A 12,314-nucleotide genomic window follows, 5' to 3' on the forward strand; every position below is an offset into this window, starting at 1 on the left:
TTCGTTGTAAAACAAGTTCTTCATTCTGCACTTTTGTTTCTTCATTGACTTTTATAATTTTCACTTTACTGTGAATACTAAAGATGATTGACTACTGTGTGACACTAATTTGTTTTTTTGTTTTTTTTTTTTTTTTTTTTTTTTTTTTTTTTTTTTTTTTTTTTTTTTTTCCGTTGGGCTTCTTTACTCCTGTACTCTCAAAACTACATTTCCACACCTTTGAGGTAGTCCTGAATGTTACTTGTGTATCATACAAGACTGCACATAGACTGTCAGTTAAGACAAAAGTACCTCCTCCTTTCACTGTTTTATGCTCTTTTGGGAAATTAATTTTGATGTTACTTTTTCTGTCATGTACATGTACAAACAGTGAGAAACATGCACAGTGAAATTTCTTGGTCATTTGGGATGTATGTAGTACACAGAGCTGCCACCTCTGATAGAAACAATGGCTCTAACCCAGCTGAGCATTGAGTGAACTGAGCTTCGAGGGCAGATATTTGTACTTCATCCCATTCTGCTTCAGTTCTGTGCCAGAGTTCATCAGTCGCAGTGGCTGGTGATCAGTGGTGTGCCAATCTCTCGGCAACTCAGTGCCGGATATTTTCAGTGGATGATGGATCGGGAGAATATGCCAGTCAGGGCAGTAGTTGAAGTAGGTTGTGACAGCGTGGACAATGCGCTGTCTCGCATTAAATTTTCAAAAGATAATGTCACAGAGACATTGAATACGAGGCTTAGCCACTAGACTTAATACATTGGAAATGAAATGCCTACTGTACAAATTGTCAGGAATAGGAACCAGAAGGTATTGTCTCGTGTATCCTACGGCAGCTCGTAGTGTTGTGCCAGGTGACGTCCGTATGATTATGACAAATGTAATTTGACAGCATTCTCTGTGTAAATACCACACACAGATAAACCTACCACGGTGCTGTATGTGAAATATCTGAAAATGTGATGTGGTGCCACTCCTATCTCCAGTATTATCATTGAAGGTATCACTGCCTGCTCATTTCTCTCCACTGTCACATCAGTGGAAACCGTAACAATGGTTGTCATGCTAACAGTCTGTGGTGCTCTTCACATGACTGCCAATGGGGATCCTTGCGTTGCAGCAAACGAACCCATTTTCTGTTTTGAGGTACCTGGCAGGGTTATGCAATCCTGTACAGCTGAGAGAACACGATCAGACCTCTGAGGTTCTAGTCGTGTTGGATCATTGAGATCTGCATAGTGCTGAGTGTGGTTCTGGTGAACAGTTCTATTCCATATTGGCACGGCAGTCTTGGGATCCTGAACGATGCTAGCAGCAATATCACAGGACGATAAAATGCAGTCTCGGTAGACCGCAATCCTACCACTGTTGAATTCTGACAGGTGCTTCTTGATGTTTCTCCTTTTAATATGAGATGTAGTACAATATTCTCACAAAAAACAAACCTTAAAATACAATTTCTTAATAAGCAACACTCTGTGTAATCTTTTCCTTATTCACAGAATGGCATTACCCGTACTTGCCTTTTACAGTTGGACTGAAATGCTAATCATTTGCAGATCCAACCACCTTTCACACTTCTTTTCATTTTCATGTTTGTTACATACTGTCTTCATGGAGTTGCATTTTTGGCAGCCAGTAGTGTACTTCAGTATTCCTCATTCTGTAGCCTGCATTAACAATTGTCACATGTCTAACTTTACTATCATTATGTCTGAAATTTTCTGATATTGACATCAGCAGCAACTAAGTTCTTGCACCCTTTTACAAAAGGAAGCATTAAAAAGAACTAGTTTTGGAAAAAATGTAGTTGAATAGCCATTGTATTACTTTTGATGAGCAAATGCCCTTTGTGACTCTCACAACAGGAAAATCAGAATTGGGCTCTGTGTCTGTGTTTTCATTGAGTGTGCACAACAGGATATTAACTCAGTTTGTCAAAGAACTTCTTGGTTGAAGTATGCACAACAACAATAAATAGCCTAATCCTTGCCAAAGTGAGAGCAATAGCAGATGCTGTAGATCTTAGGTGAATGCATTTATGTGAACTCCTAGGCAGTGGCTGTCAGGTAGCAGTTGCTGCATTATGTGCAATAGGCCAACTTGAAAGAGTGAAGTGTGCTGTCGAAGATAACCAGACATTTATGTCACAGAAGTGTCCTTCAATAGATCTATTGTTATTAGCAAGTCAGAAAGTAAAGTAAATCCTCATTCCATTAGATGCATACCTTTACCATATACTCAAAATTTAGTAAAAAAAGAATCCAGTGATTGGCCTTGAATAGTGAGCACAGCATCTGCTCTGAAAATCATTTACAGTACACTATAAGCATATATACTAATGGACAGCTTGAGCGGAGGACAACACTTCATCTACAGACAACAGCAGCCTGCAAATTGGCCAGCTTATGCTGTATTTAGAATTGTGTGTGTGTGTGTGTGTGTGTGTGTGTGTGTGTGTGCGTGCGTGCGTGCGTGCGTGTGCAGAGGGGGTCATGAACACACTAACACTATTATTTTCCTGGCAAAAAGCACCGTGAAAAATGTGAATGAGTGTTCACATTAGCTTATAAAGTTCTCCTATGCCGCTACTACTACTACTACTAGAGGTAAACAATGTGTTCTCATATTGTTCTCTTCAAAAGCCATTTATTTATGCTATAAATGTGTCATGGTAACAAAGATTTACAGTATTGAGAATGTTTGTTGTTAAGTTGTTATTTATTATGATGCTGTTACAGGGAATTCAACAATCTTGAAAGGGGAAGCCAAAGCTGGATCACAGAGCTCTGGGAGGAATGCATCTTGCAGGGGTGCTGGAGCTAGTAGTGCAAGTCCATTGCCTGTGTCACAGAATGGATTTGGAGGACCGGAAAAAACAGCACAAGCCAAAAGAAACCAACGTGGAAGAAAGCGCACCTTGCATTCGCCAATCGGTTATAAATTCATTCTGAATTTCTTACCTATTTTATAATTACATTGTAATTTTCATTTTGAATGAATTGCATTCTTAAAGATAATTATCAGAAAAAGTTGTAAGCATTTTGTAGACACTGCTTAGGAATGTGAACTGTGTTTGCTAACCCAGTATAATGCTCAATTATGAGCTTAATATTTCATGTGCAGTATGCAGTTCCTACTTTATCCAAAGCACAATGTTTAGAACCATTACCTTCATTGCCTTCGGGCAGTACTCTGTGTAATTATAATTCTTTTACAGTGTTCATTTTTCACATGTTGAATAATTCTTTTGCTGGCCGGTGTGGCCGAGCAGTTCTAGGCGCTTCAGTCTGGAACTGCGTGACCAATATGGTCACAGGTTCGAATCCTGCCTCAGGCATGGATGTATGTGATGTCCTTAGGTTAGTTAGGTTTAAGTAGTTCTAAGTTCTAGGGGACTGATGACCTCAGATGTTACGTCCCTTAGTGCTCAGAGCCAATAATTCTTTTTAAAATCTAGAATTCTGCTTCTTTTGGGCAACACACAGTAATCTGAATTAAAACGTTTTTCTTTTTTCAGCTATGGTGTGCCAGCCAATAAGGCAACAGATATGGCGTTGGGGTCAGATGGTGTTTAGTTTTCTGTTGTGGTTCATGCTTCTGCTGTCTGATGTCTTGGACATGAGCACACAGTTATTGGCACATCTGTAAGACTTCACAATTTAATCTGCCTTGAAACATTCTGACTATTTATGCATTACACATTTTATCTCCAGTGAAGTAAATTTTTTTTTCCCAGAAAATAAGATCTGTTAATGATTTCTGGATGTGATGAATGCAGTTGCCATTTGCCCTTTGCATTCTGCATATGTTGTTGATTTCATGAGAAATATAGATCTTTCCCTTTTTGGGGTGGGGGGTGCTGTGTACATGTGGAGATAATTACTTGGAGAGATGAATTGTTTTAAACAGTTATTGTATTTGAGAGGTCTGTTCGTGACATCAGGCCACTGACAAAGATCACAGAGACATGGTAACATGTGTTATAGAGCTTACAGTGAGGAAGAGTTGGTGCTGTTTGTTCTATTTAACACTAAGACCCACAACTTGTTTGATTTCAATCCTTCTTCATTTCTTTTAAAATTGTTAATGTGCATTTGAATATTTATGGCCCCTTGTGCATCACAACATATTAATGTATCTAAAAAGAAAGATGATGAAACTTACCAAACAAAAGCGCTGGCAGGTCGATAGACACACAAACAAACACAAACATACACACAAAATTCTAGCTTTCGCAACCCATGGTTGCCTCGTCAGGAAAGAGGGAAGGAGAAGGAAAGACAAAAGGATATGGGTTTTAAGGGAGAGGGTAAGGAGTCATTCCAATCCCGGGAGCGGAAAGACTTACCTTAGGGGGAAAAAAGGGAGAGGGTAAGGAGTCATTCCAATCCCGGGAGCGGAAAGACTTACCTTAGGGGGAAAAAAGGACAGGAAATGTCTGCTTGTGTCTGTGTATGTGTGGATGGATATGTGTGTGTGTGCGAGTGTATACCTGTCCTTTTTTCCCCCTAAGGTAAGTCTTTCCGCTCCCGGGATTGGAATGACTCCTTACCCTCTCCCTTAAAACCCATATCCTTTTGTCTTTCCTTCTCCTTCCCTCTTTCCTGACAAGGCAACCATGGGTTGCGAAAGCTAGAATTTTGTGTGTATGTTTGTGTTTGTTTGTGTGTCTATCGACCTGCCAGCACTTTTGTTTGGTAAGTTTCATCATCTTTCTTTTTAGATATATTTTTCCCACGTGGAATGTTTCCCTCTATTATATTCACAACATATTAATGATTAGATATAATGATGTCACGAACCAATCATTGCATGGAAACATATTAACAGCTAGGCTTGGTGAGCTTTTTCAAGTCTGTAACTGCTTTTTGAGGTGTGGAAAATGTGTACTCGGTGGATGCAAGTTATACTGATAGAGCAACAGAAAAATGAATACCAGGGTCAGCTTTGTATTTTCAGTCCCAATGCACTGCAGAAGGTGATGAATAAATGAGGTACGAGGAGGAATGATACTTCAGTTCTGAAACCAAACACAAGTTGATGAAGTATACGCACCTTGTTATTTATTCATTCATTCACACATCACATTCTGTAAATCCCATCATGAAGGAGAGCATTCAGGGATGTGGAACACATCAAGTTAGAGATTAGCAGGGAAAAGAAACCGCTGCTGGCTACTTCTGTAAAGTGTACTAACGACAAATTACGAATAATTTTTTTACACCTACTGACTATTATGGTAATTGCTTCTCGATGCTGTACATATATACTTTAGGAGAATACAAATATCAGAGTCTTGTGGAATTTACATTCTGGAATCCATATATTCTGATAAATTGTAGGAGGTGTGCCTAAGAAGTATTCTTTACTATCTTTTTGGGTATTTGGGGATGTTCAGTTTCCTGCCTGATGTCCACTGCCAACCTGTTATAGACTTTTGCACTATAGTATAAAACGTTTTTGAACCCCAGAGAAGGCTGCATAGTCTATAGGAAAAATTATTTTTTCTTTTCATATTATGGTTGGGAATTAAAAAATTCACCTTAAGTTCACCCTTCTTATTAACTACAAATACCATTTTGGACTAACATTTATCGAGACATAAGGGTAAGAATCCTTAGGTGTTTAAGAGATTTCTGCAAGATGTGCGGGTATCAACTACTCACAGCATTCTGCTGCACGCTTCTGTAGAATAAATCCTTTTTTGGTGGTACCCGTAGTGCCCTAACGATGGTCAAAGGACAGTATTGAGTGAAAAGTGCGCAAAGTATGCTTAATGCTGTCTGCAGGTGAACACCATGAGAGACATTTTTATGTGCAAATCAAACGGAATAGAGATTTTTAACTTACCTACATACTGTGCCACCTTAGTTTATTATCCATCTGGATGCCCAGAAACTTCATTCAAGAAGCCTCATCCAGTGTATGTTCATTGATCTCTACTGCACCAGCTGGAAGTCAATTTGATTTGTTTGGAAGTGCACGATATTAGTTATCATGTTATTAAGGGTGAAGGCATTGGCTGTCCCAAGTAAATTATTTATGTAGACCAAGAACAGTAGCAAGCCAAACACTTAATGCTGTGATGCATTATATTATGTTCCCCCACTTGAAACTTACTCCAATTCCTGATATATAATCCCCTAAAGTGATCCTTTTCTATTTTAAATTAGGACTCCACCCATGCAAGAGGAGGGCCTTTAAGCCATGCCATTTTAGTTTGCCCCAGCAGACTTCTATGATCTATACAATAAAAGGCCATCACAGAAATATACTAAACTGAGGCATCTCCTTGTCACATCAAAGATCACATACACATTATTTTGGGAGAGGTAAGGAGTGTTGCTAAGTGAGGTTCATGGCACAAAGTGAACTATATCAGGATATTTTACAAGCCCTGAATTAGTGAATTCACAATTATTCATAAAGGATGCTTATGATAGGAGCTCTCGAATGCTGCTGAGGAAGTATCGAATTAGAGAGAAAAGAAACAACTTCACTGAAAGAAGGGATCAATTGATAGGATACATTCTGAGGTGTTAAGGAATTGTCAATTTGATATTAAAAGAAAGAGTGTGTGTGTGTGTGTGTGTGTGTGTGTGTGTGTGTCTGAGGGGGTGGGGTGAGGGATAAAAAAAAGAGGGAGATGAAGCCTAGATAGGGTAAGCAGGTTCAAATGGATGTAGTTGCAGCAGTTGAGGCTTGCACAGGATAGACTAGCATAGGGGGCTGCATAAAATGTCTGTGGACTGAAGACCACAAGAACAACTAAGATTTATTGGCTCCTCAAATACTAGAGGTATTGAGTTGTCAACAGACAACAAAATGAAACTGAAAACTTCACTAAATTTCTGAGAAATCCTTTTCTGCGCTAGAGTGCACAAAAATACACACACACACACACACACACACACACACACACACACACACACACACACACATGCATACAGTCGCTTAGTTAAGTTACATTCTCTGTAGATAATTTGAACGATTATTTCTTTTATCAAAATGATGTGGAACAAGTCAGTTTACAGGCTATGTATAGGTGAGTAGTGTTAATATTACTAAATGTATGTTTAGTCCTATCCAAGCAACTACACTTTAAAAAACTAGGATTTTTCCCTCTCTTCTCCAGGCTACCAGTTTTTAAATAAAAATTCATCTACGGAATATAAGGCATTGTCCAGGAGAAATGATTTTAGGTTAAATTTAAAACTCGCTATCCTACTTGTCAGACTTTTTACATTGTTGGGAAGTCATCAAAATTTTGTTGTTGTTACATATGGAACTCCTTCCTGAGTCACTGACAGCTTTAATAATGGGTAATAAAGGTTATTTTTTCCTCTGGTGTAGTATGTATGGACATTGTCCGCAGATTTTTAATCTCAAAAGAAAGCAATTTCATATCTCCAACACAGTGGAGGTCTTTAATTTTATTAACTAAATCTTTACTGTTGGAAACAAAATAATTGTTGTGGAAAACAAAAGATTTTTTCATTATATCTTGCAAGAATTTGGCTAAGTCGTGATAGGCACTGTTAATACTGTTGGAATTTTGTCGGATCGGATTGTCTTTTTTATGGACTTTTAAATTGAACTCGTAACTTAGGCATCAGCAGATTCATGTCGATCACCTTCTTTTTTTGAAAAGGTGTAAGAAGAGATTTGTCATTGTTAATTGCAGCTCTGACTTCTTTTTTCGAACATGATTTTTTTGCACTAAAAAATTTGAAAGTATTTGGTTCTTTTCTGGACTGCTTAAAGTTCAGATAACACTTCACATAATTAGGCACAAGTCCCCTTGCTTCACATTGTTTATTGAAAGTAATTGCCATACCTGTATTCAGAATTTTCATATTCAAGTCTTTGTATTTCGTAACAGCCTTAGATACCTCGGCAGGTAGGAATCTTGTAGCTTACAACATTTTTATTGACTGACATCTAGCAACCGTACGTTATTTAATTACAGGATGTATGTATAGACATCTCCTCTGCACACAATTATTGTCAAATTGACCATGGTTTCGACTGCACTATTTAAAAAAAAAAAAAAAAATACATAGCATCACCTAGAAAATATAATGACATGGCTTGAAATACAATATACATAATAGAATTGCTTCCATAAATTGTACAAACAGAGTGTAATTACATGTAATAATACCACGGGTGGAAAATGTCTGAGCAAAAGTGCTCTTGTCATATAGAAGTTGTCACAAGAACAAAAACTAAAATATAAAAATGTAACGTGTTTGACTGCTGGATAAAATATTCCATGGTAATACAAACTAAAATGGTTAACAGGACAAGAGAGCCAGTAGGTGGACACGAAAACAAATTCATGCCATATAGCAAGAAGTAATCGAATTACAGACAAGAGCAAATGAGACATTGCAAAGACAATTTTAAACATTACAGGTAACAAACAGAAGCCAGTGTATGAATGTTAGAACATAATGTACGGTTGCTTGGTCTTAGCCAACAAAAATGTTTAAAATTTCGAGATTCCTACCTGCCGAGGCATCTAAGGTTGTTACAAAATACAAAGACTTGAATATGAAAATTCTGAATACAGGTATGGCAATTACTTTCAATAAACAATGTGAAGCGAGGGGACTTGTACCTAATTATGTGAAGTGTTATCTGAACTTTAAGCAGTGCAAACAGGAACCAAATAAAACTTCCTGGCAGATTAAAACTGTGTGCTGGACCGAGACTCGAACTCGGTACCTTTGCCTTTCGCGAGCAAGTGCTTTTTAATATGTTGTAAGCATTTCGTGAAAATATTTCTTTCACTTGTGATCGTGAAAATAAGTTCCGGCAGTTAAACTTTCTAGATCTCATGATAGTAGATGCCAAAATTAGCTTCAGTATCTTCCATAAAGTAACCAGTTCTGATCAAATTATACCATTCACTTCAGTACACTCGCATTCTCATAAGAAGGCCTTTTTTCATTCAGCTAATCATAGAGCCACATCCACCTCCCTTTTTTAGTGAAAATCTCAATTGTGGAATCAGTCTGATTAAAACTATTGTTGTCAATAATGGCTACAACCCTTCTACAGCAGATAATATTTTTAGTAGGAAAACCAATAAGAGAATCACCATCCTAGGCCTTTCTAATAATGAATCTAATTAAAAGAAAACAATTTTGTCTATACCATTTCTGGGTCCAATTTCTTACAGGAATCAGTGTCTGCTTCAAAGTAAATATAACTGTAAAGTAGTCTTCTCCACCAATAATTCTTTAAAAAGTAACATCACACATAACTTGAAACCTATGCTTTCCCCTTTGCAAAATTCTGGTATTTATAAAATTATTTGCAGCAATTGTCCCGCCTATTACATAGGGCAAACAGGCCTAGCTATTTCGATAAGATTCAAGGAATGCCTTCTAGGCAAAAAAGGCACCAATGTTCACAATTCAACTTTCACTGATCTTTTGTTAATCACAGGACATAATCCTTAAGATGTAAAAGACATCCAGATCTTGCACTCGGAGAAAAAGACTTTAGGCTTAACATCTTAGAAGAGCTAGAAATTTTTAATCACCTATCTATCAAGGACAGTCTCATTCTTAACAAACAGTTGCAATTATGCAACAAAAACGTTTTCAAGTTATAGAGCCACTAATTAAAAATGGTCTGAATGGGGCTACTCTCCTCAATGTGCTCTCTTAAACATTGTTTTCCCTTCCTTTTTCATGTTTTCTTTGTACATTACTTGAACTGTATTTTCTTATATAAAAAAAAGCCTGTTATGTTGTAACTTTCATACACTGGCTCCTGTGTGTTACCTGTAATATTTAAATTTGTCTTTGCAGTGCCTCATTTGCTCTTGTCTGTAGTTTGATTACTTCTTGCTAGATGGTGCGAATTTGTTTTTGTGTCCACCTCGTGGCTGCCTTGGCCTGTTAGCTGTTTTAGTCCAACAGTAGCGGCTGTGTTGATGCAGTTCTTGGCCCTAAATGACCTTGCGGCTGTCATTGTATTACCATGGAATATTTTATCCAGTTGACAAACATGTTACATTTTTAAATTTTAGTTTTTAATCTTGTGACAATTACTATTTGACGAGAGCATTTTTGCTCAGATGTTTTTCACCCATGGTGTGATTACATGTAATTACTCTCTGTCTGTACAATTTATGGACGCAATTCTATTAAGTATATAGTATTTCAAGCCATGTCATTATATTTTCTAGGTAATGCTTTGTAATTTTTTTTATCCTGATGAAGGCCACCTTAGTTCAGTTGAAACCATGGTCAATTTGACAATAATTTTGTGCAACCGAGGTTGCTATACATGAGCCCTGTAATTAGATTTACGTTTGAAGTACATCTGTCTAACTCTTTAAATCTCACTTCCCTGAAAGGTCTACTGGAAAAGTGCCTCTTTAGTAAATTATCTACAGAAATATGTTCATACTACATTTCCTCATATACTCGCTTGTTTTACCATCATCTAGCCTATAGGCTTTTGACTTACAAAGATTGTATCAAAAATTAAATGAAAAAAAGAAATGTTGCTATCAGCAGGAATCAAACCTGGGTCCATAAATTACCAATCTGTGCTTTACACCACTTGCCTTCAGTACCATCATGACAATGGTTCTTTAAAAAGTCATCATATTCTACACTTGCATGATACAGTAAAAAAAAATTCACATAAAAATAATGACATGGTGCTATGTGCAACATAGCAGTCATAGTGCCAGAAGGGATGACGTCACAACAAAACATATGCAGTAGAAAACAGAAAGCTGTGTCACTTCTCTGAGTGGATTGTAGTGTGCCTGACGGTCGTTTCAGCACTCGACACTGATTTCTAGTTATTGTGAAGAGAGCACTACAAAACATGTTTTCATCGGTTTTATTTTGATGCCGGCACACATTCAAAGAGAAATGATTTACGGCTATCATTTGAAGAGAAATGGTGCAATTTTAGTTTGATTTGTGGCTCTCATTCAAAGTGAGATGGCAAGTGATGTTTGGAGTGTGCTGTAGAACATTAGCACATAATACTCTGCTACCACTAGGATTTTACTAATTATAACCTTTTTTAATCTGTTTGTTAATTATGGTTCAAGCTTGTTGCGTGTAAAACCACCAATTGTGTATCTGGCTGGTACATTGTAGTGGTACAGGTGGGTGTATCTTGAAGTTAAACAATTCCTTTGTTATGGGTTGTAACTAAGTTCTCACTTCTCGATTGGTCTGTCACTCTGCTGCTTTTCCATGCTCATCTTTTGCATCACCTATTTGAAGACGTGGACCTGTTCAGTTCCACTAATTATAATATGCAGACTTCTTTGCTGTCTGCAGAGGCTTGAGGGCTGTAAGAGAGCTTGCAGTGAAGTGATATAACCGCTTTTGAAAGAACTCTTCTGTTTTTTGTTGCTCAAATCAAACCATTGCACAGTTGGGTGAACAGATCTGACATTAACTGGAGCAACATATTTGGTGTGAATCTTATGATATCACCACAAAGAGTACATCGATTCAAGTGACATAACAGACTTTAAACATTTTAAAATTGTTTTCGTGCACTTTTTCATTGTAGACAAGGGATCTGCCATCCGAAGCACTGCCAAGCCGCGACACCTTGAAGGCATATGAAGACACTTAGTCGCTCTCATGCTTTGCCAGTGTCTTGTGTGCATGCTTCATTCATCATCTCTGTACATATCAATATAAAGTGCACACAGTTGCATGTTTGCTACCTACGAACTACCAAAATACATTTTTTATTTTCGTAAGCATCTTTCATTGACCAAAGAGGATAATAGTGGAACATGTTAAAGCGGATAATCACGTGTTACACTGCAGAAAGAGAGAGAGAGAGAGAGAGAGAGAGAGAGAGAGAGAGAGTCCGTGAGCTCCAGCTTGAAAAAGGTTTCATCCAAAAGCTAGTGAAGTTTTCAGTATTGAATTATAGCTACTCTAGGTCCCTGCAGGGAATAGTTCCCATACTCTCCCCTGCACAACTGATATGGTTTCCATTGTTTTTCACTTCCTTGTGCCTTCTCAAATTGATTCTTGTTTGGATGATACTTCCATGATGAAGAGGAAATGGAAAGTCCCATCCGGAAGGAGAAACATAGATGTTCAGTTGTTTTTAGTTTCTGTTGTGGGGCGCAACAGTCTTTACTACAATATAAAACACTATAGTTTCAATGTTTTTTTGCATAAACTAAACTCAAAATGAATGTATCTTCAACAGTCTTAAATTTAGCAGCTGTGAACCATTAATTTAACTGAAGGAACCGTAGATCTTCATGTCATTGCTATGAAGGAGAGAATAACTAGCAAAA

At 37.5% G+C, this 12,314-nt stretch overlaps 1 protein-coding gene across 1 annotated transcript in view; it reads left to right on the forward strand.

The window, feature by feature from the left end:
* Positions 1 to 12,314, forward strand: part of LOC126182244 (uncharacterized) — a 218,222-nt gene that overhangs the window by 55,323 nt on the left and 150,585 nt on the right. The window contains exons 3-4 of the mRNA XM_049924834.1: positions 2,740 to 2,934; positions 3,519 to 3,645. Coding sequence (XP_049780791.1) covers positions 2,740 to 2,934; positions 3,519 to 3,645 — 322 coding nt within the window. The remainder of the gene's footprint in view (positions 1 to 2,739; positions 2,935 to 3,518; positions 3,646 to 12,314) is intronic.

The sequence above is a fragment of the Schistocerca cancellata genome, chromosome 1 (genome assembly GCF_023864275.1).
Source record: "Schistocerca cancellata isolate TAMUIC-IGC-003103 chromosome 1, iqSchCanc2.1, whole genome shotgun sequence".
NCBI classification, from domain to species: Eukaryota; Metazoa; Arthropoda; class Insecta; order Orthoptera; family Acrididae; genus Schistocerca; species Schistocerca cancellata.